At 44.2% G+C, this 27,787-nt stretch overlaps 1 protein-coding gene across 1 annotated transcript in view; it reads right to left on the minus strand.

Annotated features, from left to right (window-relative positions):
* Positions 1 to 972: 972 nt before the first annotated feature.
* SLC25A43 (solute carrier family 25 member 43) overlaps positions 973 to 27,787 on the minus strand; it is a 42,105-nt gene continuing 15,290 nt past the window's right edge. The window contains exons 4-5 of the mRNA XM_067724613.1: positions 9,436 to 9,570; positions 973 to 8,595 (exon numbers count right to left, since the gene is read on the minus strand). Of these exons, the coding sequence (XP_067580714.1) occupies positions 8,395 to 8,595; positions 9,436 to 9,570 (336 nt within the window). The 3' untranslated portion in view covers positions 973 to 8,394. The remainder of the gene's footprint in view (positions 8,596 to 9,435; positions 9,571 to 27,787) is intronic.

Raw genomic sequence — 27,787 nt, forward strand, 5'->3', positions numbered from 1 at the left:
TTCAGGAACAGAACTAGAGTTTTAATATAAGTTTTTGCAGCTTTCAGAATTTTTTAAGAAGTTGTTCACCTCAAGGAAAATCAAAAGTAACTAACATGAACGATTCATTCTGGGTTAAGAATTTGCTACCCTCTAAACTCTAACAGATTGCGTTGCAGATGAGATTTTCATGTGTGTATTAACTGCTCTTCCCCATAAAACACAGTCTGCCCAGCGGTTGGAAAAATGAGTTATTTTGATATATTTCAATAGGACAGGTTTCTAAGAGTTTAAAGATTTTGGCCAGTATATATAGATAGCTATAGTTTTACAACTCAGATTAGTAATAAATGACCAACATCATTTTTCTTTGGAAAATAAATTTAATAGGGAAAAATACTTTCAACATACTGCAAGTCTCTCTCTGTGTGTGTATAAATTAACAACTTAATATTAGATAGTTTTTTAATGTATAGATAGGCACTATTCAAAAGGTACAGTTACATAAACTTGACATAGAATCCCCAAGGTGGAATAAACCCGAAATTTGATTTTAAAAAATTTAGTAGAGATGATTAGACTGAAGTATTTTTTGTTTAGTTACATTTTTTTTGTGTGTGTGTGTGTGTGTGTGTGTGTATGTGTGTACATCCAATGTTCTATTTGATCCTTTCTAGGCAACTGGGACATGTTGTGAGAATAAGTTGACTAAATAATTTATTTTCAGGGTAGGCTTGTAAAGCAAGTTAAAAAGGCAGAGAATTCAGGCCACTTGAACTATACATGACTTCAACTGAAAGAAGGTCTTCTGGGGCATGATGAAGCAGTCATGGTATAAACTACCTTCCAGAAACACAAGATTCTAAGCCTAGGATGCTTCAAATTAAATAAAGAAGGATGGTTCTACTATGACAGTGGTAACTTTTGTTTTTTTTTTGTTTTATTTTTTGTAATTTATTTCTTTTCTCAGTTCCCCATTTTTATTTTCACACACACACACACACACACACACACACTGTATTTTATTTTTACAAGAGATAAACTGACACCAAGCATTGTAAATGGATGACCACAACAAAAGCAACAATGATTGCAATTACCAAACACGAAACACACTCATACTATGTCATAATATTGACATTAAGTCCAGGAATCCTCCACTGTAACGGCTCCTTTACTTTGCAGTGAAAATTGATTTGTATATTTTCTGCCTCTGAGTCCTTGTGGGATTTTTTTTTATTCAAATGGAAAGTCACAAAAATTATAATCGTCCTCATCAGTTCACTCAGTCCCATGTAATTAATTTTTTTCATCTTGATCTTTTGTTAGCACTTTTATGAATTCATCAGTTTTCCATTAGAGTTCTGAAAATGCTTATTCATTCAGTTCAGCAGTATAGTCAGTTACCAGAAACCTGTACTTGTCAGTCTTTTCTATGAACTCCTTGAAGATGAAACCCTTTTATAGGAACATTTTTGCAAAAGCATCAGAGTACACCCAGAACTGTCTGTAAATGACGAAAGCCTTAAAAATGACCACGGTTAAAGATTTGATGAAAGTTCATAATAATGCAATTGACAAGGAAATTTAGTTATTTTTGAGATATACATTTTAAAGTAATAACTAGAATTATGACTTATAACATTATACTAGAACATATAAGATTTTTAGAAATTTCATGTAATGTCTGAAACATTTATATTAACATATTTCCATACAAATAACCCAAAGAAAGTTTAGTATTAGTTGTTTTTTTGGTTTTTTTATACTGCAAGTTCTTATTAGTCATCAATTTTATACACATCACTGTATACATGTCAATCCCAATTGCCCATTTCAGCACACCACCATCCCTACTCCATTGTCATTTTCCCCCCTTGGTGTCCATACGTTTGTTCTCTACATCTGTGTCTCAAATTCTGCCCTGCAAACCGGTTCATCTGTACCATTTTTCTAGGTTGCACATACATGCGTTGATATACGACATTTGTTTTTCTCTTTCTGACTTACTTCACTCTGTATGACAGTCTCTAGATCCATCCACGTCTCAACAAATGACTCAATTTCATTCCTTTTTATGGCTGAGTAATATTCCATTGTATATATGTATCACACCTTCTTTATCCATTTGTCTGTCGATGGGCATTTAGGTTGCTTCCATGACCTGGCTATTGTAAATAGTGCTGCAATGAACATTGGGGTGCATGCGTCTTTTTGAATTATGGTTTTCTGTGGGTATATGCCCAGTAGTGGGATTGCTGGGTCGTATGGTAGTTCTATTTTTAGTTTTTTAAGGAACCTCCATACTGTTCTCCATAGTGGCTGTATCAATTTACATTCCCACCAACAGTGCAGGAGGGTTCCCTTTTCGGCACACCCTCTTCAGCATTTGTTGTTTGTAGATTTTCTGATATCCATTCTAACTGGTGTGAGGTGATACCTCATTGCAGTTTTGATTTGCATTTCTCTAATAATGAGTGATGTTGGGCAGCTTTTCATGTGCTTCTTGGCCATCTGTATGTCTTCTTTGGAGAAATGTCTATTTAGGTCTTCTGCCCATTTTTGGATTGGGTTGTTTGTTTCTTTAATATTGAGCTGCATGAGCTGTTCATATATTTTGGAGATTAATCCTTTGTCCATTGATTCGTTTGCAAATATTTTCTTCCATTCTGAGGGTTGTCTTTTCGTCTTGTTTATGGTTTCCTTTGTTGTGCAAAAGCTTTGAAGTTTCATTAGGTCCCGTTTGTTTATTTTTGTTTTTATTTCCATTACTCTAGGAGGTAGATCAAAAAAGATCTTGCTGTGATTTATGTCAAAGAGTGTTCTTCCTATGTTTTCCTCTGAGAGTTTTATAGTGTCCGGTCTTACATTTAGGTCTTGAATCCATTTTGAGTTTATTTTTGTGTATGGTGTTAGGGAGTGTTCTAATTTCAAACTTTTACATGTAGCTGTCCAGTTTTCCCAGCACCACTTATTGAAGAGACTGTCTTTTCTCCATTGTATATCTTTGCCTCCTTTGTCATAGATTAGTTGACCATAGGTGCCTAGGTTTATCTCTGGGCTTTCTATCTTGTTCCATTGATCTATGTTTCTGTTTTTGTGCCAGTACCATATTGTCTTGGTTAACGTAGCTTTGTAGTATAGTCTGAAGTCAGGGAGTCTGATTCCTCCAGCTCTGTTTTTTTCCCTCAAGACTGCTTTGGCTATTCAGGGTCTTTTGTGTCTCCATACAAATTTTAAGATGATTTGTTATAGTTCTGTAGAAAATGTCATTAAGGAACAAAGTTCCGTAAAAAATTTGATAGGGATTGCACTGAATCTGTAGATTGCTTTGGGTGGTACAGTCATTTTCAAAATATTGATTCTTCCTATCCAAGGACATGGTATATCTCTCCATCTGTTGGTATCATCTTTAATTTCTTTCATCAATGTCTTATAGTTTTCTGCATATGGGTCTTTTGTCTTCCTAGGTAGGTTTATTCCTAGGTATTTTATTCTTTTTGTTGCAATGGTAAATGGGAGTGTTTCCATAATTTCTCTTTCAGATTTTTCATCATTAGTGTATAGGAATGCAAGAGATCTCTGTGCATTAATTTTGTATCCTGCAACTTTACCAAATTCATTGATTAGCTCTAGTAGTTTTCTGGTGGCATTTTTAGGATTCTCTATGTAGAGTATCATGTCATCTGCAAACAGTGACAGTTTTACTTCTTCTTTTCCAATTTGTATTCATTTTATTTCTTTTTCTTCTCTGATTGACGTGGCTAGGACTTCCAAAACTATGTTGAATAATAGTGGTGAGAGTGGACATCCTTGTGTCATTCCTGATCTTCGAGGAAATGCTTTCAGTTTTTCACCATTGAAAATGAACTTTGCTGTGGGCATGTCATATATGGCCTTTATTATGTTGAGGTAGGTTCCCTCTATGCTCACTTTCTGGAGAGTTTTTATGATAAATGGGTGTTGAACTTTGTCAAAAGCTTTTTCTGCATCTATTGATATATCATATGGTTTTTATTCTTCAATTTGTTAATATGGTCTATCACATTGATTGATTTGCATACACTGAAGAATCCTTGCATCCCTGAGATAAATCCCACTTGATCATGGTGTATGATGCTTTTAATGTGTTGTTGGATTCTATTTGCTAGTATTTTGTTGAGGATTTTTGCATCTATATTCATCAGTGATATTGGTCTGTAATTTTCTTTTTTTGTAGTATCTTTGTCTGGTTTTAGTATCAGGGTGATGGTGGCCTCATAGAATGAGTTTGGGAGTGTTCCTTCCTCTGCAATTTTTTGGAAGAGTTTCAGAAGGATGGGTGTTAGCTCTTCTCTAAATGTTTGATAGAATTCACCTGTGAAGCCACCTGGTCCTAGACTTTTGTTTGCTGGAAGATTTTTTTTTTTTTTTGGTGGTACGCGGGCCTCTCACTGTTGTGGCCTATCCTGTTGTAGAGCACAGGCTCCGGACGCGCAGGCTCAGCGGCCATGGCTCATGGGCCTAGCCGCTCCATGGCATGTGGGATCTTCCCAGACCGGGGCACGAACCTGTGTCCCCTGCATCGGCAGGCAGACTCTCAACCACTGCGCCACCAGGGAAGCCCGTGTTGGAAGATTTTTAATCACAGTTTCAATTTCATTACTTGTGATTGGTATGTTCATATTTTCTGTTTCTTCCTAGTTCAGTCTTGGAAGGTTATACCTTTCTAAGAATTTGTCCATTTCTTCCAGGTTGTCCATTTTATTGGCATAGAGTTGCTTGTAGTAGTCTCTTAGGATGCTTTGTATTTCTGCAGTGTCTGTTGTAATTTCTCCTTTTTCATTTCTAATTTTATTGATTTGAGTCCTCTCCCTCTTTTTCTTGATGAGTCTGGCTAATGGTTTATCAATTTTATCTTCTCAAAGAACCAGCTTTTAGTTGTATTGCTCTTTGCTGTTGTTATCTTTGTTTTTATTTCATTTATTTCTGCTCTGATTTTTATGATTTCTTTCCTTCTGCTAACTTTGGGTTTTGTTTGTTCTTCATTCTCTAGTTCCTTTAGGTGTAAGGTTAGATTGTTTACTTGAGATTTTTCTTGTTTCTTGACGTAAGCTTGTATAGCTATAAACTTCCCTCTTAGAACTGCTTTTGCTGCATCCCATAGGTTTTGGATCGTCGTGTTTTCATTGTCATTTGTCTCTAGGTAGTTTTTGATTTCCTCTTTGATTTCTTCAGTGATCTCTTGGTTATTTAGTAAAAACCATATTGTTTAGCCTCCATGTGTTTGTTTTTTACGTTTTTTTCCCTGTAATTGATTTCTAATCTCATAGCGTTGTGGTCAGAAAAGATGCTTGATATAATTTCAATTTTCTGAAATTTACTGAAGCTTGATTTGTGACCCAAGATGTGATCTATCCTGGAGAACGTTCCGTGCGCACTTGAGAAGAAAGTGTAATCTGCTGTGTTTGGATGGAATGTCCTATAAATATCAATTAAATCTATCTGGTCTATTGTGTCATTTAAAGCTTGTGTTTCCTTATTAATTTTCTGTTTGGATGATCTGTCCATTGGTGTAAGTGAGGTGTTAAAGTCCCCCACTATTATTGTGTTACTGTTGATTTCCTCTTTTATAGCTGTTAGCAGTTGCCTTATGTATTGAGGTGCTCCTATGTTGGGTGCATATATATGTATAATTGTTATATCTTCTTCTTGGATTGATCCCTTGATCATTATGTAGTGTCCTTCCTTGTCTCTTGTAACATTCTTTATTTTAAAGTCTATTTTATCTTATATATGAGTATTGCTACTCCAGCTTTCTTTTCATTTCCATTTGCATGGAATATCTTTTTCCATCCCCTCACTCTCAGTCTGTATGTGTCCCTAGGTCTGAAGTGGGTCTCTTGTAGACAGCATAGAGATGGGTCTTGTTTTTGTATCCATTCAGCAAGCCTGTGTCTTTTGGTTGGAGCATTTAATCCATTCATGTTTAAGGTAATTATCAATATGTATGTCCCTATGACCATTTTCTTAATCATTTTGGGTTTGTTTTTGTAGGTCCTTTTCTTCTCTTGTGTTTCCCACTTAGAGAAATTCCTTTAGCATTTGTTGTAGAGCTGGTTTGGTGGTGCTGAATTTTCTTAGCGTTTCCTTGTCTGTAAAGCTTTTGATTTCTCCATCGAATCTGAATGAGATCCTTGCTTGGTAGAGTAATCTTGGTTGTAGGTTCTTCCCTTTCATCACTTTAAGTATATCATGCCACTCCCTTCTGGCTTGTAGAGTTTCTGCTGAGAAATCAGCTCTTAACCTTATGGGAGTTCCCTTGTATTTTATTTGTCATTTTTCCCTTGCTGCTTTCAATAATTTTTCTTTTTAATTTTTGCCAAGTTGATTACTATATGTCTCAGCATGTTTCTCCTTGGGTTTATCCTGTATGGGACTCTCTGCGCTTCCTGCACTTGGGTGGCTATTTCCTTTCCCATGTTAGGGAAGTTTTCGACTATAATCTCTTCAAATATTATCTCTGGTCCTTTCTCTCTCTCTGCTCCTTCTGGGACCCCTATAACGTGAATGTTGTTGCGTTTAATGTTGTCCCAGAGGTCTCTTAGGCTGTCTTCATTTCTTTTCATTCTTTTTTCTTTATTCTGTTCCACAGCAGTGAATTCCACCATTCTGTCTTCTAGGTCACTTATCCGTTCTTCTGCCTCAGTTATTCTGCTATTGATTCCTTCTAGTGTATTTTTCATTTCAGTTATTGTATTGTTCATCTCTGTTTGTTTGTTCTTTAATTCTTCTAGGTCTTTGTTAAACATTTCTTGCATCTTCTCGATCTTTGCCTCCTATCTTTTTCTGAGGTCCTAGATCATCTTCACTATCATTATTCTGAATTCTTTTTCTGGAAGGTTGCCTATCTTCACTTCATTTCATTGTTTTTCTGGGGTTTTATCTTGTTCCTTCATCTGGAATATAGCCCTCTGCCTTTTCATCTTGTCTATCTTTCTGTGAATGTGGTTTTTGTTCCACAGGCTGCAGGACTGTAGTTCTTCTTGCTTCTGCTGTCTGCCCTCTGGTGGATGAGGGTATCTAAGAGGCTTGATGGGAGGGACTGGTGGTGGGTAGAGCTGACTGTTGCTCTGGTGGGCAGAGCTCAGTAAAACTTTAATCCACTTGACTGTGGGGCTGGGTTCCCTCCCTGTTGGTTGTTTGGCCTGAGGCCACCCAACACTGGAGCCTACCTGGGCTTTTTGGTGGGGCTAATGACAGACTCTGGGAGGGCTCACACCAAGGAGTATTTCCCAGAACTTTTGCTGCCAGTGTCCTTGTCCCCATTGTGAAACAGAGCCATGCCCCGCCCCTGCAGGAGACCCTCCAACACTAGCAGGTAGGTCTGGTTCAGTCTCCCCTGGGGTCACTGCTCCTTCTCCTGGGTCCCGATTCACACACTATTTTGTGTGTGCCCTCCAAGAGTGGAGTCTCTGTTTCCCCCAGTCCTGTCGTAGTCCTGTAATCAATTCCCACTAGGTTTCAAAGTCTGATTCTCTAGGAATTCCTCCTCCCATTGCTGGACCCTCAGGTTGGGAAGCCTGATGTGGGGCTCAGAACCTCCACTCCAGTGGGTGGACTTCTGTGGTATAATTGTTCTCCAGTCTGTGAAGCACCCACCCACTCAGCAGTTATGGGATTTGATTTTACTGTGATTGTGCCCCTCCTACCCTCTCATTGTGGCTTCTCTTTTGTCCTTGGATGTGGGGTATCTTTTTTGGTGAGTTCCAGGGTCTTTCTGTCGATGATCGTCCAGCAGCTTGTTGTGATTCTGGTGTTCTCGCAAGAGGGAGTGAGAGCACGTCCTTCTACTCTGCCATCTTGTTTTCCTCCTCGACAGTGGTAACTTTTAAATGTTAAATGTTTTCATTTAGTTTCTGATAAGGCATAATTTACACCATGGTGTGTGCACTCAGAAGTCAGCAAAGATTATGAGTTCCAGGACTGTATCAGGAAGCCTGGAGTGAATCTGGGTGAAACTAGGCTGCTGTGGGTTGGTGTAAGCTGTGAGCCTGTGGCGGAGCTCCCGGCATGGTATCTGCCCAGCCGCTTCAACTACATGTTGCTCTGAGGAGTCATGGCAATGCCCTTTTTTGGTGTTGTGTAAACTGCCTACTTACATTCAGAGTGTGAATTGCACATTTCACTACTGCTAGGTTCTGTTGTAAAACCTGGTGGGATGCCATCCTGCGACGGTCATGTTGGGAAACCCTCGGTGGTGTAGATGTTTACAGGGCCATCAGTTTGGAGCTCAGGTATGGCCGAATCTTCTCATTTCCAAGAGCAGCAGACAGGAGCACCCTCTTGTCACTCCACGCGTGCACAATTCTGAGGCTACATTTCTCTCTGATTGCAACACACCTTCAGTCAGTGCACTTCTAGCTCCATTCCGTTTTAAAGAGTTGGTTTTTTAGACTTTAGTTGTCCAGTTTTGAAAAACTTCTTTAATTCCCGTAATTCCTGGGGCTTCAAACTCTGATCCACCCCTGGGGTCAATTTATAGCTCAGAGGAGACACGATGTAACCATTTTGGTAAAGACAGATTCTCTTGCAGAACTCAAAGGTGCCAAACATAACTCCAAAATATGGAACTATCTGTTTAAAAAGAAAATGAAAATCATGTTAAAATCTTAAAAGAAAACATCAATGCGTCTGCAATCGACTTGGATCAGGGTAAACTAAGATAAAGGCTGTAGACAATACAACATGGTCATTCTTTTTTGGAATCAGGGAAGATGGCAAAATGCAAGCTGGCCCAGTGAGGACTGGGGAGAGGAATGGCAGAACCATTGAAGGGCATGCCCTGGGGAAGCCTGGGTCTGGGTTGATATGCATGTAGGCAGTCTGACACTGCCTGTCAACATATGCTTGTCCTTTTTTTTTGGCTGTGCCTCGCGGCTTGCAGGATCTTAGTTCCCCAACCAAGGATCAAACTTGGGCCCAGCAGTGAAAGCACCGAGTCCTAACCACTGGACAGCTAGGGAATTCCCAACATGTGCTTGTCTTGATTGGAATCAGGAATCACTTTGCATCAAGGTTAGTCCAAGGTTAGTCCACAGTTCTTAACTTTTTTTTTTTTTTTGGTTTTGGAGTTCTTTGGGAAAATAATGAAAGTTATGGATCCTCTCTGCAGAGGGATGCACAGATGCCCATATAGACACTTTTTTGCATACAATTTTAGGATAGGGGGTTAAGTTCCCTTTGGAGTCCATGAACCTACATGTTGGGAACCTTTACACTAAATGCTCAGCTCCTCTGGGATGGGGTGTCAGATGCCCCAACACTGCACAGGGTCCCCACTCTCCAGGGCTGACAACCAGCCTGCATTGTGGTAGAGGAGTTGTTTCCAGGCAAACTGTAGGGGGAGCATCAAAGGCACAGAACAGGGTAGAAGTGAAAGAGGCAGACAAGCAGTAGACTCACCACTCCTCTCACCTTCAGTAAGTTGGCTGCCAATCCATTCCAGAGCCCCAGGACCCCTTGGGCTTTCACTATCTGCCGGAAGCAGTCCACTGCTCCTGAGAAATGGACATCTACTCCTCCACAGTGGGGAAGGTAGGAGCTCTGAGCCTGGCAGGAAACAGAAGATGGGATGAGGTGATTTAGTCACTGGGAAATAATGGTTCTAGTCAAGTAGTCAAGGTCTCAAGTCTGGGCTCTGGATGCAATGTCCTGGCCAAGATGATGGTAAAGAATGGCTGCCACAGGGCTCTACCTGTTGCGTGGGCTTAGAATGAATATTAACATGCAGTAAAGCCATGACACCCCATTCACATATTTGTGGCTATTTTTTCTTGGAAGGAAGCAGCCATTTGGGATGGACTCAACTTCACACTTAACATTGCCTCCCAAACTATGCCCGTTGGATGCAGTAGACACCTCTCAGGCCCTTCATCTTTTCTTAAGTGCCTTCTGTTTCCTTGTCTTAACCGATTCCTCCTCTGTGAAGTTCTCAAGTGGGCGCTGCTCATCTCCCCACATCACAGATGTCCCAGGCTGGGGACATTCTTCCAGCTCCCTCTTTCTGTTCCCAGACCCTGACTCTGCTGCTCTCATGCCAAAAGCTCTCAGCTGGGGCTCGTGCCACTGAACCACAATCCTGGTCCCTGCTCTCAGCTACTGGCCTCCTGGCCACTCTTTCACATTCACTGAGGCCTGTGACACCTGGTAGCTGCCCATCTTCCAGACTCACTTCAGCATCTGTAGTCACAAGCCTTCCCATACCTAGTTTCTGGACCTCGGCTTCAGTGATCCTCACCTCTACACCCCTTTGGCCACCCCATGGATTTCATCATCACCCCCAGTACCATCCTGACTGACCACCAAAATGCCCCATCTTTGAAAGTAACTTTTTTGTCCTTTAGAAAAACAATTTTACGATCAGATGAAATAACTTTTCACTATACCATCTATATGCAAATGGACTCTATTTGTTCACTATGAGGGGGACAGCCCCTCATAGCTGGCTTTCAGAAATGGTGACAAGTTTACCTCAAGCTACGCACCTACTTTGGTTCGTTTCTGAAATGTCTAGCTGAGGCTAGTATAGCATTTTATTGCAATGGAATCAAGCCCTTCCATGTGGGAGAGGCAGTAGAGTATAAGAGTCGGAAAAGCATAAACTCTGGAGTCGGACAGGTTGGGTTCTAGCCCATGGCTGCCCCACTTGCTTACTGGCCATGTGACCCTGGGCAACTCACCTAACCTTTTTGAGACTCAGTTTCGTTATTTGGAAAATAAGAATAGTATCTGCTGTGAGAATGAATGAGATGTGCCTGCAAAGCACTCAGCGGTGTCAGGCACATGGAAAGGATCAATAAATATGAGCTAGTGCTGCTATTACTATTATGTAGAAATTATTCTAAATATCAATCAAATCCCTCACCTGACCTATTAGTCCTGTCTCCACTTCTGAACTGCTCGGACCAGTGTCCTCGTCCATCCAGCTGCCCCGCTCCCTGATGCCTCTTTTTTTTTTTTTGCGGTACGCAGGCCTCTCACTGTTGTGGCCTCTCCCGTTGCAGAGCACAGGCTCCGGACGCGCAGGCTCAACGGCCATGGCTCACGGGCCTAGCCGCTTTGCGGCATGTGGGATCTTCCCGGACCGGGACACGAACCAGCGTCCCCTGCATCGGCAGGCAGACTCTCAACCACTGCGCCACCAGGGAAGCCCCTCCCTGATGCCTCTTTTTTTTTTTTTTTGAGGTATGTGGGCCTCTCACTGTTGTGGCCTCTCCCATTGCGGGGCACAGGCTCCAGACGCGCAGGCTCAACAGCCATGGCTCACGGGCCCAGCTGCTCCGCGGCATGTGGGATCCTTCCGGCATGTGGGATCCTTCTGGACCGGGGCACGAACCCGCGTCCCCTGCATCGGCAGGCGGACTCTCAACCACTGCGCCACCAGGGAAGCCCCTCCCTGATGCCTCTTAACCGCCATCGTTCAGATCACTAACCCCTCTAGTCACATGCCCTCTCCCTTGTCTCCCAGGCCACCAGTTCCCTGCTGGCTTCACGGTCCTCTTTTTTTGTCCTCCCAGCACTTTTTTTGTTCCTAGTCTCGAAATCCTTTGTCTTTCAGCTGATCTCCATGCCCCCCTCCCCACCAACCCCTCCTCTGCTCCAAGCCGCTGAACATGAATCCACAAAGGGGCAGGTCTGTGCTACCAAAGCTTTGAGGTCTCTAACCTCTGCTGGATCCTCATACTGCAGAGCGAGCCCTGGAAGCATCCTTTCCCATTCCTCACAGTGGCTCTTCCCAACCGTACCGCATCCCTCAACGCCCCGCATGCCACACTGTGTCCTCCGCCCTAGACAGGCGACCCTGCCTCCCAGTTCATAGGGAAAATAGATCATCTTTTCTTCCCACTGGTGCCCTGGATCTCACACCTTTGAATTCCTCTTGGGCACCCTTCCCAAGAGACCTGATTTTCCCCCCTAGCAGAGGAATAAACTCAAGTCCCTCCCAAATTAAAAATGACCCCTTCCTCCAATCTTTGTCCTATAGACACTGCCCAATCTCATTCCCAAAGTAACATACAGTAAAGTTACCTTGTTTCGGTGTAGAGTTAGTTATATGAGTTTTAACGCATGTATAGATCTGTGTGACCACCCTCACAATCAGGATACAGAACTGCTCCATCAGCCCCCAGAATGCTCCAGTGCTGCCCCTTTATGATCAACGTCACCCCCAGCCCTGGGTAGCCACTGATCTGTTCTGTCCCTATAGTTTTGCCCTCTGAGAATGTCATATAAATGGAAACATACAGCATGTAACTTTTTTGAGACGGGCTTCTTTCACTCAGCACAATGCCTTTGAGAGTCACCATGCTGCGTTCATCACTAGTTTCTTCTTTATTGCTGAGTCGTATTGCATCGTGTGGATGTTTGGTTATCCATTCACCTGCTGAGGCACAACCCTTCCCACCTCCCCACTCACTGCTCTACCCACTCCCTGTGGCATCTGTCTCCATGACTTCACTGAACTGATTCTGACCAGACCTATATCTTTTCCCTGCCTTTTAATAGTTGGTGTAATTATTTACTTTCTTTACTGGTCTGCTCCTACCCCCAACTAGAAGTTCAGCTCTGTAGGAAAAGGGATTTCTGTCCTCCATCAGGGCGAAGGGTGAACTTTGGGGTTTGGCCTTCCCTTTGAGGTACAGTAACAACCAAGCACAGACCAGAGTATGAGAAACAGGATATGAAATGAACAAGCTGAGTCTCCAGCCTGGAGTTACAGGAACCAAAATGGTCAGGGGACTTTGGCGAATGTCTTATTTTAAAGCATTTACCTTAGCACTGTTCCGACTCGGCCTCCTTCCCTTCTTGCCCCATCGAGAAAGAACTGCTGTCAAACAGATATTAAGCCTCCTTTCCCTTAGAAAGAATCAGCCTAATCACAAGATTTGAAGCTCCTCCTGCTACTGTAAGACTGAAATATTGAAAAACGGAGATTGTGTTCATGTAGGAAATTAACTGTCTTATTCTGCTATGAGATAATATTATTGATTTATTTTCTGCCAGTTTCCAGTAAAACTGCAAAAAGCCCCCAGTCATGAGTCAAGGTAATAATTTTGCAACCTGAGACCCCCTACCACAACTAAAACAGAAGACACTAACCAAGTGTCTAACTCCTGTATAACTCATATACGTGAGTTATATGACAGGTCAGTTATAATCAATTTGTGATGAATCGGGGGCCATCTGTAGTCAATCTTAGGACCCTAACAATCTTCCAAATGTCTTTCCTTCACTCCACCTTCACCGCCAAGCCACCATCAGTGCTCACATGGACCACCACAGCAGCTTCCTTAGTAGTCTCCTTGGGACATAAAAAGTTTGAAACTCCTTGCCCTCCCTCTCTATAGAGCGGCTAGAGTGATTAAAAAAAAATCAGCGCATTTTATTCACCTGCTTAAAATATTTTAATGGCTTTATTAAAGCCACTTAGGATAAAATATAAATTTCTTACTGTTGTCTGTAAGCTGCAGTGGTAATATAGTGGTAAATATTTAACAACTGGTTCTGTGGGCGGGGGAAGCCCTGAGTTGTAGCATTTGCTGACCTCAATGGTGTAAATACTCCCACCGTGGCAGATTGCAGGCTACCAACCGTGAGGTCAACCAGCTCCCAAATTTGCTGCAATTTAATAATCAGCTCTCCTGAGCCAGTAGGAGATGGCTGTAGCACACGACTCAAAGGCTCAGGCCCTGAGTGACTTGCCCCCGTACATATTTTCAGTTTCATTTTGTGTCACTCTCTTTGCTTACATACTACACTTCAACTGCACTGGCCTTCTTTCTGTTCTCCTCTGCCCGCCTCTCTCCTCTGAGCCACAGGATCATGTAACCAACTATCTACTTGACATCTCCACTCGAAAGTCTAACAAACACCTCAAACTTTATATGTCCTGCTCAGAACTCCACCCCAGCGCTGACTGTCTCTAGTTGTCCTCATGTCAGGACATGGCACCGCCATTGACCTATTTGATCAGGCCCCAAACTGGAGTCACCCTTAAGTTCTCTTCATCTCTCACCTTCTGCTATCTCATCTCTCACCAGGTAGTTCCAGTGCTCCAAATGTATCCCAAATCTGTCCACTTTTCTTTCTTCCCACTATCATCGCCCTTGTCCAAGCCACATCGTCTTTCACCTTCACCACAACCGCTGCTAGCTCGTCTACCTGCCCTTATTCCCCACAGAGCGGCCAGGGTGATCTGATCTGGTTACTCCTTGACTTCAACTCTTCAGGGTGCCCCTGTTGCCCTCAGAATGAAGTCCAGACTCTTTCATGTGGCTTACCAGGCCCTCCATGACCTGGTCTCTGCCTGCTTCTCAGGCTGATCTCCTGTTCCTTCCTGCATTACATTCTATGCTTCAGACACTTTTCAGCTCCACTGCCAGTACCTCTCATCTCTCTTGAGTGACGACCAGACTTTGCTTACCCATCCCTCCAACTCCAGTCTCTGCCCTCTCCAATCCATCCTGCACACAGCAGCCAGGTACCACTCAAAATTCATCAGATGCTGTCATTGCTTTGCTTTGAAACCTTCACCAACCCCCAATTTTCCAAAGAAAGACTTCCAGAAGGAGTGTTTTCCAAAGAAAACAGAATTCGAAACTCTCTACAGTTTGGCCCCCACCTGTCTTCCCAGTATCATTTCCCACTATCACCCCGTGATGGTTAGTTTCATGTGTCAACTTGGCTAGGCCGCCGTCAGTACCCAGTTATTTGGTAAATACCAGTCTGGATGTTACTGTAAAGGTATTTTGTAGATGAGATTAACATTTAAATCACTAGACTTTGTTAATTTGATAAATTAGGAGTTTGGGATTAACATATACATACTACTGTATATAAAATAGATAACCAACAAGAAGCTATACTCAATATTTTGTAATAACCTATAAGGAAAAAGAATCTGAAAAAGAAGATATATAAAACAGAATCACTTTGTTGTACACCTGAAACTAACACAACATTGTAAATCAGCTATATTTCAATTAAAAAAAAAGAATCACTAGACTTTGAGTAAAGCAAATTACCCTTCATAATGTGGGTGGGCCTTATCCAGTTAGTTGAAGGCCTTAAGAGGCAAAAAGACTGAGGTGCCCGGAGAAAGAGGGAATTCTGCCTGCAGTCTGCCTTTGGACTTGAACTGCAACATCTCCAGTCTGCTGGCCTACCATGCGGATTTCAGACGTGAGCCAAGTAACTAAAATCCATCTCTCTCTCTCTCTCTCTCTCTCTCTCCATATATACATCCTATGGGTTCTGTTTCTCTGGAGAACCTTGACTAATACCTACCCCCACCCCAGGAACCCTACATCCAGTCATACCCATTACCTCCTGAACATTACGTATACTTTTTCTGATGGGCAAAATTCTCCTCACCCAGGTCCAGGTCAGATGCCACCTCATCTTGAAACTTCTTGATGCTGTGATTGGAACTGCTTGTTTCCTTGCTCCCTCTTCCTTTGTCTCCTTCCCTCCTTTTCTTGAAATTTACCTCTCTCTGTGTTTTTTTGTTTTTTTGTTTGTTTTTTGGCTGCGCCATGCGGCATGCAGGATCTCAGTTCCCCGTCCAGGGATCAAACCCATGCCCCCTGCAGTGGAAGTGCAGAGTCCTAACCACTGGACCGCCAGGGAAGTCCCTGTTTTTTTTTTAAAAAAAAACACTTTTCATTGTGGAAAATATCAAACATATACAAAAGTGGAGAGGCTAGTAAAATGAATGGAAAGTCCCACCGCCCAGCTTCAACAATTAGCAGTGTATTGACAATCTTTTTTCATCTCTATCCCTTGCAAGACATAATTTTAATTTATCTGTTTAATTTAAATTTAGTTATGTTCCTCGAAAATACAATGGCTTCTTCTCTAAAATATAAAATAAAGTATATTACATATATAGAAATATATAATACCATTACCACACCTATGATATTTCCTTAATATCATCATGTATCTAATCAGTGTTCACATTTCCTTGATTGCCTTATAATTAGTTTATAGCTTCTTTGTTTGAATCGAGGTTCTTTTCCTGTTTTGTGCTCCCTTAGTTATTGGTTAGACCTCTGCTGTGGTCCAGGCTACCTGGTATGAGTTATCTGGGTGCAATTTCTGGGCTGGCAGCCAGCAAGCTCATGGGAGCAGGCACTAGGCCTTCCTCACTGTCCTAGCTCTTTGGGGTCTAATACCCTTCATTGCACATACTGGGCGCTCATTAAATGTCAAACAAAATTCCCCTTAATATCAGTGTCACTAGTAGTTTTTCCCAAATACAACTGTTTACCCGTGACCAGGCTCAAGTAAGCCACATGGATGGCCATGAAGTAAAATAATGGCCAATATTTACAGAGTGTTAGGTGCCAGGCGTTACACTGAGCATTTGACATGTACCAGCTCGTTCAATCCTCACAGAAGCCCCATGCAATAGGGAGTATTATCTTATTAGCCCAAGTTTATAGATGGCAAAATGGAGCCCGAGAAAGGACAAATCTCCCAAATCACAGACTGTCTGAAAAAAAGCATCAACCTGAATTTGGGTCTGTTCGACTCAGATTCAAGCTCTACCCCACTAAGCTACACTGTTTCCTGATGCCCAGGACTGAGATGACTACCTCAGCCCTCGACAGACTCGTTTCCACACATCGTCCTTGGATGTGAGTGCCACATGCACACCAAATGAATTCTTTATGCTAAGACTGCAGCTCATGGTGTGGTATGAATAAATGCCTGTACACGTGTCATACTAAACAGATACCCAGATCACAAAGGCAAACCATATTGCTGGTTGCCCCTTGGACTAAATGTCTGTGCACCCCCAAAGTTCATGTGTTGAAGCCCTAACCCCCACTGTGATGGTATTTGGAGGTGAGGGCCTCTGGGAGGTGACTAGGTCATGAGGGTGGAGCTTTCATGAGTGGGATTTGTGCCCTTATAAGGAGACACACAAGAGAGATAATGTCTCTCACTCCACAATGGGGGAAACACAGCAAAAAAGTGGCCATTTGCAAACTGGAAGTGGGTTCTCACCAGACACCAAATCTGCTGGCACCTTGATCTTGGACTTCCCAGCCTCCAGAACTGTGAGAAATAAGTGCTTGTTGTTTAAGCCAGCAAGTCTATGGATTTCTGTTACAGCAGCTCCAACTAAAATACCCCCAAAGAAAGAAGGAATGGTAAGGCTACACAGCAGTGCTTTTCAACCTTTAGCTGCATGTTAGACGAAACAGGGAAGCTTTTCAAAACCATCAGTGATTGGCATCCACCCCCAGAGACTGAGATTTAACTGACCTAGGGTGAGGTCTGGACGTCAGCATTTTTGGCAAGCTCCTCACATGAGTCTGATATGCAGACAGGTTGAGGATCACTGGTGTAGGCCCTCCGTAGCACAAGGCAGCTCTGGCTGAGACCTGAGCCCATCAATCTGCTGCTGACAGTGAGAATGCCTGGGGAAAGCACACGGGTCCTGAGGCCAGACTGCTTAGATGGAGACCTCACTTTGCCACTTACTAGCTCTGGGACTTTGAGCAAATGCCTCAACCTTCCTGAACCTCAATTTCCTCATCTGTAAAATGGGACAATAATAATAACACCTACCTTATAGGATTGTTGTCAAGATTAAATGAAACATATGTAAGGTGCTTAGAACAGCATTTGACATATAGTAACCACCATTATCATTATTATTTAGTATTTAAACTTGGAGAAGAGGGAATTCCCTGGTGGTCCAGTGGTTAGGACTCTGCGCTTTCACTGCCGAGAGTGCAGGTTTGATCCCTGGTCAGGAAACTAAGATCCCATAAGCTGCTCAGCATGGCCAAATAAAAAAAAAATCCCCAACCCCCCCAAAAAATTAAAAACCAAAACTTGGAGAAAAGTATACTGAAGACTAAACCAACCCAGTAGACTAGAACGCTAGACCGCCATTTGCCCGAACCGTATCTTCCTAGCAAAGACACACAAAACATGTCAGGTTACTAGCTACAAGGCTCTGAAGTTAAATCCTCCCTCCACACAAACCCAGGCAACTATCCCATGGCGTCTAGTTCAGATCTGCAGCTGCCAGGTGGGCATGCAGCACTCTGCAGCAGACATCTGAGAAAGCCGGGTCCTAGTCCTGGCTCTGCCACTATCTGCATAACCTTGACCAAGTCCTTTAGTTCACTGAACCTTAGTTTCCTCACACGTCAGGTAAGGAGACTGGAACTAAATGAACTTGAAGGCCCTTTCTTGCTCCTCTAATCCATGCTGTTGGTCCCACTCAAGGCTCCTTCCTGCCCCCAGGACTTCAAATCTGCCGTTCCCTCTGCCTAGCTAAGTCTCTCTTACTAATCAGACTAAACAGCACTTCTTCCGAGAAGTCTTCCCAGATCTCCAGCCTAAGTCAGGAGCCTAGTAAACACTTTTGGTCACCCTGTACTTCTCTTTCCTGGCACGTGACACAGTTTGTAATGATTTAGTGTATAATTATTTCTTTCATGTCTCCCCCACCTCACAGACTATAAATACCATGAGGGCAGTGACCATGTCTATCTATCTTGTATGTGGTTTTAGCCCCCAAATCTACCAATATGCCAGGCATCCAGTATGTGCTTAATACATACTGAAGAAAAGGAGGAACGAACTTGCAGTTGATGGATATGAAAGGTAAATGCTTCAAAGCAATGTGCTCGATTGTTTCTGTGATAAACTCCATAGAAGCCTTCCAAAAGAGGCAACATTCTAGGTTGTTCATTCTTTCCATGAGTTCTGAAATAATTAAACAATATTTATGAAGATGTAAAACTCATATACCCTTGACCAAAGCAATCCTATTTCTAGGAAACTATCCTACAGATATATTTGCCCCTGTGGGAAATGATGTGTTACGAGGATTTTTGTTGCAGCATTGTTAGTAACAGCAGCAAGTTGGAAATAATCTAAATGTCCATCAATGGGGGCTAGTTAAAGAAACAGTACATCAGACTATGGAATGCTATGTCACCATTTAAAAGTATGTGGCAGCTCCATCTGGACTGATAAGGTGACATCTCCAAGATACATTTTTAGGTGAAAAAAACAGTGCAGAAGAGTGTATGTAGCATGCTTCTGATTATCTAAAAACAAAAAGAACATAAATGTGCACGTGTATGTGTATCTCTGCACAGACCACCTTTGGAACGACCAGGTAAGAAACTGGAAACAACCAGTGTTTTCTCTGCAGTGAACTGGGAGTCCCAGGGACAAAGGTTGGGGAAGGCTTACTTTTCAATGGACACTCTTTGTACCTTTTGGATTTTGTATCATATGCATATGTTACCTATGCAAAAGGTAGAATATTAATTTTAAAAGAGCATTAATTAAGACAATGAGAAGACAAACCACAGACTAGGAGAAAATATTGGCGAAAGTCGTATCTGATAAAGGACCATTATCCAAAACATACAAAGAACTCTTAAAACTCAACAATAAGAAAACAAACAACCCAATTACCACTACACACCAATTAGAACGGCCAAAATCCAGAACACTGATAGCAACAAATGCTGGTGAGGATGTGGAGAGACAGGAACTCTCATTCATTGCTGGTGGGAATGCAAAATGGTACAGTTACTTTGGAAGGCAGTTTGGTGGTTTCTTACAAAACGAAATATATTCTTACCATAGGAGCCAGCAATTGTACTGATTAGATTAGATCTTAGTATTTACCTAAAGGAGGTAAAAAAAACCTTATGTCCTCACAAAAACCTGCACATGGATGTTTAAAGCAGCTTTATCTATCATTGCCAAAGCTTAGAAGCAACAAGATGTCCTTCAGTATGTGAATGGATAAATAAACTGTGGTATCAGACAATGAAATATCATTAAGCATGAAAAAGAAATGAGCTACCAAGCCACAAAAAGACACAGAGGAAAGTTAAATGCATACTATCAAGTGAAAGAAGCCAATCTGAAAGTGCTACATACTGTATGATTCCAACTATATGACATTCTGGAAAAGGTAAAATATGAAGACAGTAAAAAGATCAGTGCTTTGGGGGAGAGGATGAATAGGCAGAGCACAAAGGATTTTTAGGGCAGTGAAAGCACCCTGTATACTATAATGATGGATATACATCATTATACATTTGTCCAAACCCATAGAATGTACACCACCAAGAGTGAGCCCTAAGGTAAACTACAGACTTCGGGCGATTCTGATGTGTCAGTGTAGCTTCACGCTTGGTAACAAATGCACCCCTCTGGTGGGGGCTGTGGGTAATGGGGGAGGCCGCGCACCTGTGGGAAAGGGGTACGTGGGAAATCTCTGCACCTTCCTCTCAATTTTGCTGTGAACCTAAAACTTCTCCAAAAAACCCCCAAAGTCTTAATTTAAAAAAAAAAAAAGCATTTAAAAGGAGAAACCAAAGAAAGACAACAAAAACAAACAAAAAAAATGAGAGTCTGCTAGTTGGAGCAAACAGGAGCTCAGAACCTTTCACTTGTTATTTGGAAACAACTTTTATCTTCTGTAGCCATATGGGACGCAACCTGAAGACCAAGTGGTCCACTTCCCAAGCCATCTGAGGACATACATGCGTGGAAGGCAGTTGTGGTAGGAGGCTTTTGTCCTTTGGCAAATCCCCAATAGTCAAACAAGCCAAAAAAAAAAAAAAAGCCAATGGTATTGAAGTAAAAGGACCTTTATGTCCTGTGAGCCACATGGCCCAAGTTTCTCTTGGCAGAGCTAGGTCCCCAAGAGTTATCCTCATACAGCCGAGAAGCACTCTGGCTCTGTGGTGGGGACGTCCACAGAAACGGGTGCAGGCAGCTGCCCCCGGCTTGGCAAGCCTACAAGTCACCCCCATCCTGGCCGAGGTGCCCGAGGACCTGCTCGGAAAGCCCGCAATGACATGGGGGAAGCGAGTAAATGGACAGCAGGTTAGTATTTTGCTTGGGAAGAGAAGAGAAACAGTTCCCATGTGCCGATGGGGGCGGGGAAATCCGAAGTGCAGCTGGGGCAGAAAGCAATTGAGATGCATGCAAGCGAGAGCAGCGGAGGGAGGCCGTGGGAGCGCATGCTGAGCAGCGGCGGCCGAAGAGCCAACTTTCAGTGTCACCTTTTTAAATTTAATTTTTAATTTTTTTAATTTTTATTTTTTGGCTGCACCCCACGGCTTGGGGGATCTTAGTTCCCCGACCAGGGATTGAACCCAGACCCCCGGCAGTGAAAGCGCGGAGTCCTAACCACTGGACCGCCAGGGAATTCCCTAGTGTCACCTTGATTGGGAGTGAGACTGGGTAGGAAGGGTGCAGGAGAAGATTTGGCACATGTCAGTTTTCTGCAGGCTGGGAATACAGACATAGGCAGTACCTGCACAGGGTGGCCTCTAGGTAAACGCCTGTTAAATTAACCCAACGAATGAATGATCCTCTCCCCTACCATCCCTGATCACCATTATCTAGAGAGACGGAAGATCTGTTGAGGTCTCACAATGCTAGCTCATTTGCGTGTTTATAGCGATCATACGAAACACACAAACACACCTGGCCCGGCTTTTATGGTTCTAATCAGGCCTTCAACGCCATGCGTAGATTCTGAAGAGATGCTTCAAGAACAATAAAAATAGTACCTCGGTTTTATTGAGTATTTATATTGAGTGTTTATCTTGTGCCTGGCTCTGCATCTGCGTTAACCCAATTCAGTCTTCTCCATGGGGATATGAGCCAGGCGTTAGGCTTCTCCCCGTGTGGTTCAGAGAGGCGATGTGGCTTACCCAAGTTCACGGAAAGAGTAAGGGACAGGGATGGCATCCAAAGCCCACACTCTGGACCAATGAGCTAATCTGCCCACGAAAGCTTGAAGATGAACACAGCTGTCAAAAACAAATGAACAGCTCTGCGGGGGAAAGGAGGTAAAAACTGGTGCTGCGTTTCTAAAGCTGGCTTGAGGCCAGCGGAGGGATGGGCAAACCCCAGTGTTCATCTCCTCCTGACAGCAGGAGCCGCAGATGACTGCTCATAGCTGCAGGCCTTTCTTGGCTGACAGAAGGCCTTTTCTGGGACCTTTCTTTCCCTTTCCCCTACCTCTCTCTTCACCCCCACTCTGGAGGCAGGGGGAAGGGGGACGCCTGTCTTAGCTGCTGTTATTGTTTAGCTGGAGCTCAAAGAAGTCTGCTTAGCAGAGGGTGGCCATTTTGATACCCAGACTTTATCTCTTGGAAGGAGTAAGCCAGCTCAGGTCAAGAGAAAGGGCAGAGTGACTTCACAGTGAGTGGAATTAGGAAGGCTCCTCCCTGCTCCCTCCTTGCCTGCCCTCTAGGGGATAGTCTCCTTTCCATGATCAACAACTGTCATCCCCAAAGTATTTAGGGCACTCTACACCTTCGGAAAAAACAAAGGGGAGACTTTTCCTTTCCTTACACCTTAACGATGATGCTCAAACGAAGCCACCTGGCCTGAGGGATGTCCAGACATCTACCTGGATCTGAAAAGCATACTTTTTTCTCAGAATTGCCAAGGCAATGCTACTGACTTAGGCAGAAGAAGTCAGTCCCCAGAGGGGCCAGCCCCCAGAGCAACATGATGGCAAGGAGTTAAAAATGCAACGAACTAAAAAGGTAAGGTTCCCATCCTCTCTAAGCTCTCTAAGCCCCGAGAGCTTAGAACCCAGCAGTGTTTGTACTTCAGGATCGTTGGGCAAGTTGGCTGTGCTGGGGAAACAGAACTCTGTTCCTACTGACAATAGACACGATGTCAACCAAGAAATGTTGAACTGGGCAGAACCTCTGCGACTCGCTTAGCGCTTCCTAGCAGGTGTGATGAGAACAATCTACTTTCCGCTCCTGGGGCTTTGCACCTGCTCTGCTAGGGGCTCGGTGAGCCAGAGCGGCTTTCTTCCCAGTCCGTCCCAGCGGCGTGGCCAGTCTGAGGCAGCCAAAGGTCCATGGCTGCTGAACGTTCTCTGCTTCTCATTGCAACCTGCCGGCTTCAAGCCTTCCATTGTCAGGCTGCCAGTGACCAAAGAAAGCCAGAGGCGCCCACAGCCTGGTTTTCCAAAGGTTTTTTTTTTCTCCAACTTGAGTTAACCATTCCCTGGCCAAAGCCACCCTCGTGCCTGTTTCTGAGCTTGCGCACTACTGTTTCTTTCAACCGAGGTCGTGTGCTCCCAAATCTCAAGGTTAGGTTTCCCTCTCCCTCATCCTCTACTCCCACACCCAGGGCAAGGGAACTGGAAAAAAAAACCCCGATTACCTAGCATCTAGGACCAAGCCCCTATAGTCCTGGTGGATAAAGCTTGGGCCTGAAGGAGAGACCTAGGTTCAATCCCAGCCCCCCGCCCCACTTGCTAGCTAAGTGACTGTTGGGCAAGTTACCCTCTCTGTGCCTCAGTTCCTCACCTAGAAACCAGGAATAATAACAATACTTAATAGGGTCGATAAAGAGGATGGAATGGGAGGATAAACTGCCTGGTCTGTATCACAGGACCAATAAATGGTAGTTATTATCACATGATTACAATTTCTTATTCCCAGGGAAAACTTTCCCTTTGTTACCTCCTCCAGACATATTTTGTCCCCTGACAAAAGCCTCCCCACCAAAGGAGGGCACAGATTTAGACCTGTTCATTCATATCACATTTACTGAAGTCAACAAACTGACGAATACAAGTGCTATGATGCTGATTCATCAGGCACTTCCAGGCACTACAAAGCGGTGGGAGGTTGCCATGAAGAGGGGGGTGTACATCAAGACTGTTTTACTCTGTCCTTTTAGCATATTTACTTCTCTTGAAATGGTAACAGCTGTTGGAGCTGCGATACACAACTGGAGAGCTAAGGTAGGGGGTGGGAGATAGTGCACTTTCAGAGCTAGGATTGCAGGCAGTCTGAGACAGGGGACAAGTCGAGGTTTCCCTAGGTCAGCAGGCCGGGGAAAGGGCAGGCTGTTCTTACCTTCAGCAGGGGGTAGGGACGAGCACACAGACTTGGGGCTCACCCAGCAGCAGCTAAGGTTCAATTCTGTACTCACAAGGCAGTGAGATCTCAGAAGCCGGCCCTGAACTTCATTCATTTTTAAACAAGTATCGAGTGCCTGCTACATGAGGCTACGTGCTGTGGGGACATACAAATGTGTAAGACATATGTCCCAAAGGCAAAGAGCTCAAAGTCTAGAAGGAATAATGGACACAGAAGATTACGATACAAGGAAGCATGTGACATGGGCCTGAGAGCTAGAGCGAGAGGGAGCTTTGGGCGTTCAGAATGGGGAGACTTCTTCCTCTTGAGGAGGGGAGAGAAGGCTTCAGGAAGGGGCTCACACAGGGTGGGGATGTGCTGCAATGGTGGAGAGATGGCAGAAGGTGGGGCACGCGGAGAAATGCTGTGGAAAATAAACCAGCTGGACCAGAGCGCACATACAGGCTAAGAGCATCATTTAAAAGGGGTTGTTCACCCATAAAGCTTTTGGAACAAAATACGCCCTTGGGGGTGGGGTGGGAGTGACAGTGAAAACAGCATCTGCAGTTATCGGCAGAGCACCCTGTTAGTTAACCTGGACTCTCCTACCCCCGAATCCCCTCCGAGGCCATGGGGAACACCCCCATTTGTGGTTCTACAGAGGCAAAACACTTGCCTTTATCCATCACGATAGAATAGCTGTTTGAGGGGTAGGAAAAGCCAACTCCTTTATCAAACGAAAGCAACAGATGTGTGCTGTTGTAGGTCAGAAGAGACAGCCACCACGTGGCAGATGTCAGGTGAGATGGAGGTAGATGCCCCAGGCAGAGGGGACAGGAATGTGAAATACACTTATTCTTCAGGGGGATGGGGGAGGGGGGCTAAGATAATTTTGATTGAATTGGAGGCTGGAACAGAGCAGAGGTCAGAAAAAGGCATGTTCTGTTTAACCCTGGCAGGATTTAACAATTTTTATTTGCCAACATTGAAAAATTGGGATCTTACATAAAAATCTGGATTTCAGGCTCCCTTGAAAAGTGGGCCCACATTTCTAAATGGCATCTATCCTTTGGAGAAGAGGAACTTGCTGCAGCTTCCCCTGGCCCACTTTGTTCCACGCAATTCATACTTAGATGCTGGTCACATTTTGTGAGCACAGTGCAGTTAGCGCTCCAGAATGCTTCTGAAAGCCAGGATGGCTCAGACTGTATCGGAATCCTTATTGTCTAGGGGGTGAGTGTTATGTTACCTGGGTTTCCCTACTTTCTCTTTTTCCTGTTACTTCCAAGTTCCTGCTGGCATCTGATTTTGCGACTCCTGATATAGGGGGCCTCTGTGCAATGAGCGCGGCAAAGTTGGTAAGGGCAGCCTGCCAGGCCAAGGGGCTCAGCCTTTATTCTCTCAGAGCAATAAAGGACACAACGCAGGCAGATCTTAAGAAAATTCGTCTGGCAGAAGCCTGGGCTGGAGGGGACTGAAATGAATATTGGCCCTGGTGATACGTTACATCTCAGGTTACTCAGTGACTGAGTGCGTGAACTTGGGCAGGCTACAGAACCTCTCAGTGCCTTGATTTTCTCCTCTTTGAAATGGGCTTGATAAGCACAGTGCCCACCTGGCAGATGTACTGCCAGGATTAAATGAGATAATGAGCATAAAGCCCTCAGCACAGTGCCTGGTACATTAGTACCCAATGTTTATGATCAGTTTTAGAGTTAATCCTGAGACCAATTAGAGGATTACTGCAGTAGCCTAGGTATGAGCTGATAAGGTCCTAGATTAGGGCAGGGACAGTGACAAAAAGAAAGACCAACGTGGGACGTTAGGAATGAAGACCCAACTGGGTTCAAGGTTGACTGGGGGAGGGGGAAGGGAAAGAGTCAAAGACAACTTCTGGGTCTGCAGCCTGGGTAGCTGGGGGAATGACAGCACTGAAATGCAGAACCTTGGGAAGACAGTTTGATACATACTTAGAGGTGACCCTGGAGAGGCGACAGCCAAATGGCAGTGTACGGCAGACAGTGAGAAGTGTGGGGCCAGGGCTCGGGAAATGTGGCTCAGGGCTGAGGATGTGGACCTGAGTGGGAGGAGCCACGAGAGGGGCGGGGCGCCCTGGCGGGAGTGCGCAGTTCAGCATCTCAGGCAGGTTCAAGCATCTGTCTGAACAGCTGGGGCCCCCTCTTCACTCAGGGACCGTGCCTCTTCTGCTCAGTCAGCTGTGCCCCTTGGATACTACCTCTGTCCCTCATCTTACGTGCTTTCAGTTCAAATGCTGACCTGGCCTAATCCTGCTTGCCTTGTGAGCCCTAATGGGGTCGAAGTCCCCTGGGTAGAAAGCAACAGGCTAACACTTGGTTTTATGTTTAATGAAACGGAGACACCTAATACGGGCTGCAGGGAGGGGGGTCAGGGAGAGTTGTGGGAGACTGAGCTTGTGCCTGGTGCCTCCCTCCTGACCCTCTCAGAAGGCCCACCAGATTCCAAAGCTCCACCTTCTCAGCTGCTCCCCGGATTTTCCGGGCAGCTTATCTTCCTCTTTTTTTCCCACATGAACTGTCCAGAGAACCATTTGCTCAGGACTCCCATGGAGAGCCCACAGACTCGTCAAACTAATTAGTTCCAAGCTCAGGGCCAGGTGTGGGAGAGACAGAAGCGGAAAGGCCGGGTATGTACCCGGAAGAGCTTGAGCTGAAATGTGCTGAAGTGTGGCCAAGGGCATTTCAGGCAGGGTGGTCTTGGGGGCCATGAAAGCGCCCCAGGTATGGGGGCCCCTCACCCTATCTGTGCGCAGGGCTGACTCACCCCCTTCCCAGCAGAAACCATCCCATCAAAACATGCACATGCATAATTTATTTACCTCTCCAGTCTCTAGCATGCCAGCGAGGAGCCGGGGTGAGAAAAAGAAAAAGGAATAAAATGAGTGTAAGCACGGTGAAGGAAGGGCTCAGCTGGTTAAACAAGACTTATGATTACTGTCATTAGTGTTCAAGAGACTTCCAACCTGATGCGGCATTAAACGGACAGATTGTGTGTGTGTATGTGTGTGTCTGGATAAAGCATACATTAGGAGAATGAGACATCCAGACAAAGTGGCCAGTCGGTATGGGGGTTCAGGAAATTCCCTGTCCAGCTTGTTATCCAACAGACACCTGACATTGATTTGCTTCCTGATGGACAGTGTAAGGAGGAAAGCCGATGGAATGCAAATGTTACCATTAAGTGTGTTCAGATCAGAGCAGCCCGGCTGCCCTGCAAAGCTCTCTCCTCATAAATTCTGCGGGCAAACCCTGCCTGCTCCCACAGCGGGTGGCGGGGAGACTTATTAAAGCTCTCTCTTCTTGGAGAAGTTGGATTGAATGCTCTGCAGGCACAAACAACAGCCACAATACAATTTACGGTTAGCCTGTTGTTTCTAGGTTCCTTACTCTCCGAACTGAAGATGTATTTTGAGCGGGGATTAGGGGGTTGTTAACTAGTCCGTGATCACCAGCTGCAGGGCTCCCATACCCTCAGGTAGTGCTCAGATAAGCTCCGTTACTGCAGCGACATCTAATGGCCAGAGAAAGCAACGCACGTTTGCATTTTAAAGCAGTCTGTGGTTCTGTTTTGGGGAGTTGATTCTTTTTAAGTAGGCGGGACAAGGTATTAGTGTTTATTAACTCCTGTAAAATAACACTTTGATCGCAACCGTAAGATTTCGCTTCCCGTATCTTTGGATGACATTTATGTTGTCATTCATAACTGGATGCTGATCATATATTGTGAAAACCATGCAATTGCCTCTTTGGATTTTTTTGGTTTTTTTTTTACAACCATCATGACTTTGCACTTATTTGAAAGCTTCCTGTTGAAGCTCTGTGTATGCA

Source organism: Pseudorca crassidens, chromosome X, assembly GCF_039906515.1.
Source record: "Pseudorca crassidens isolate mPseCra1 chromosome X, mPseCra1.hap1, whole genome shotgun sequence".
Taxonomy (NCBI): domain Eukaryota; kingdom Metazoa; phylum Chordata; class Mammalia; order Artiodactyla; family Delphinidae; genus Pseudorca; species Pseudorca crassidens.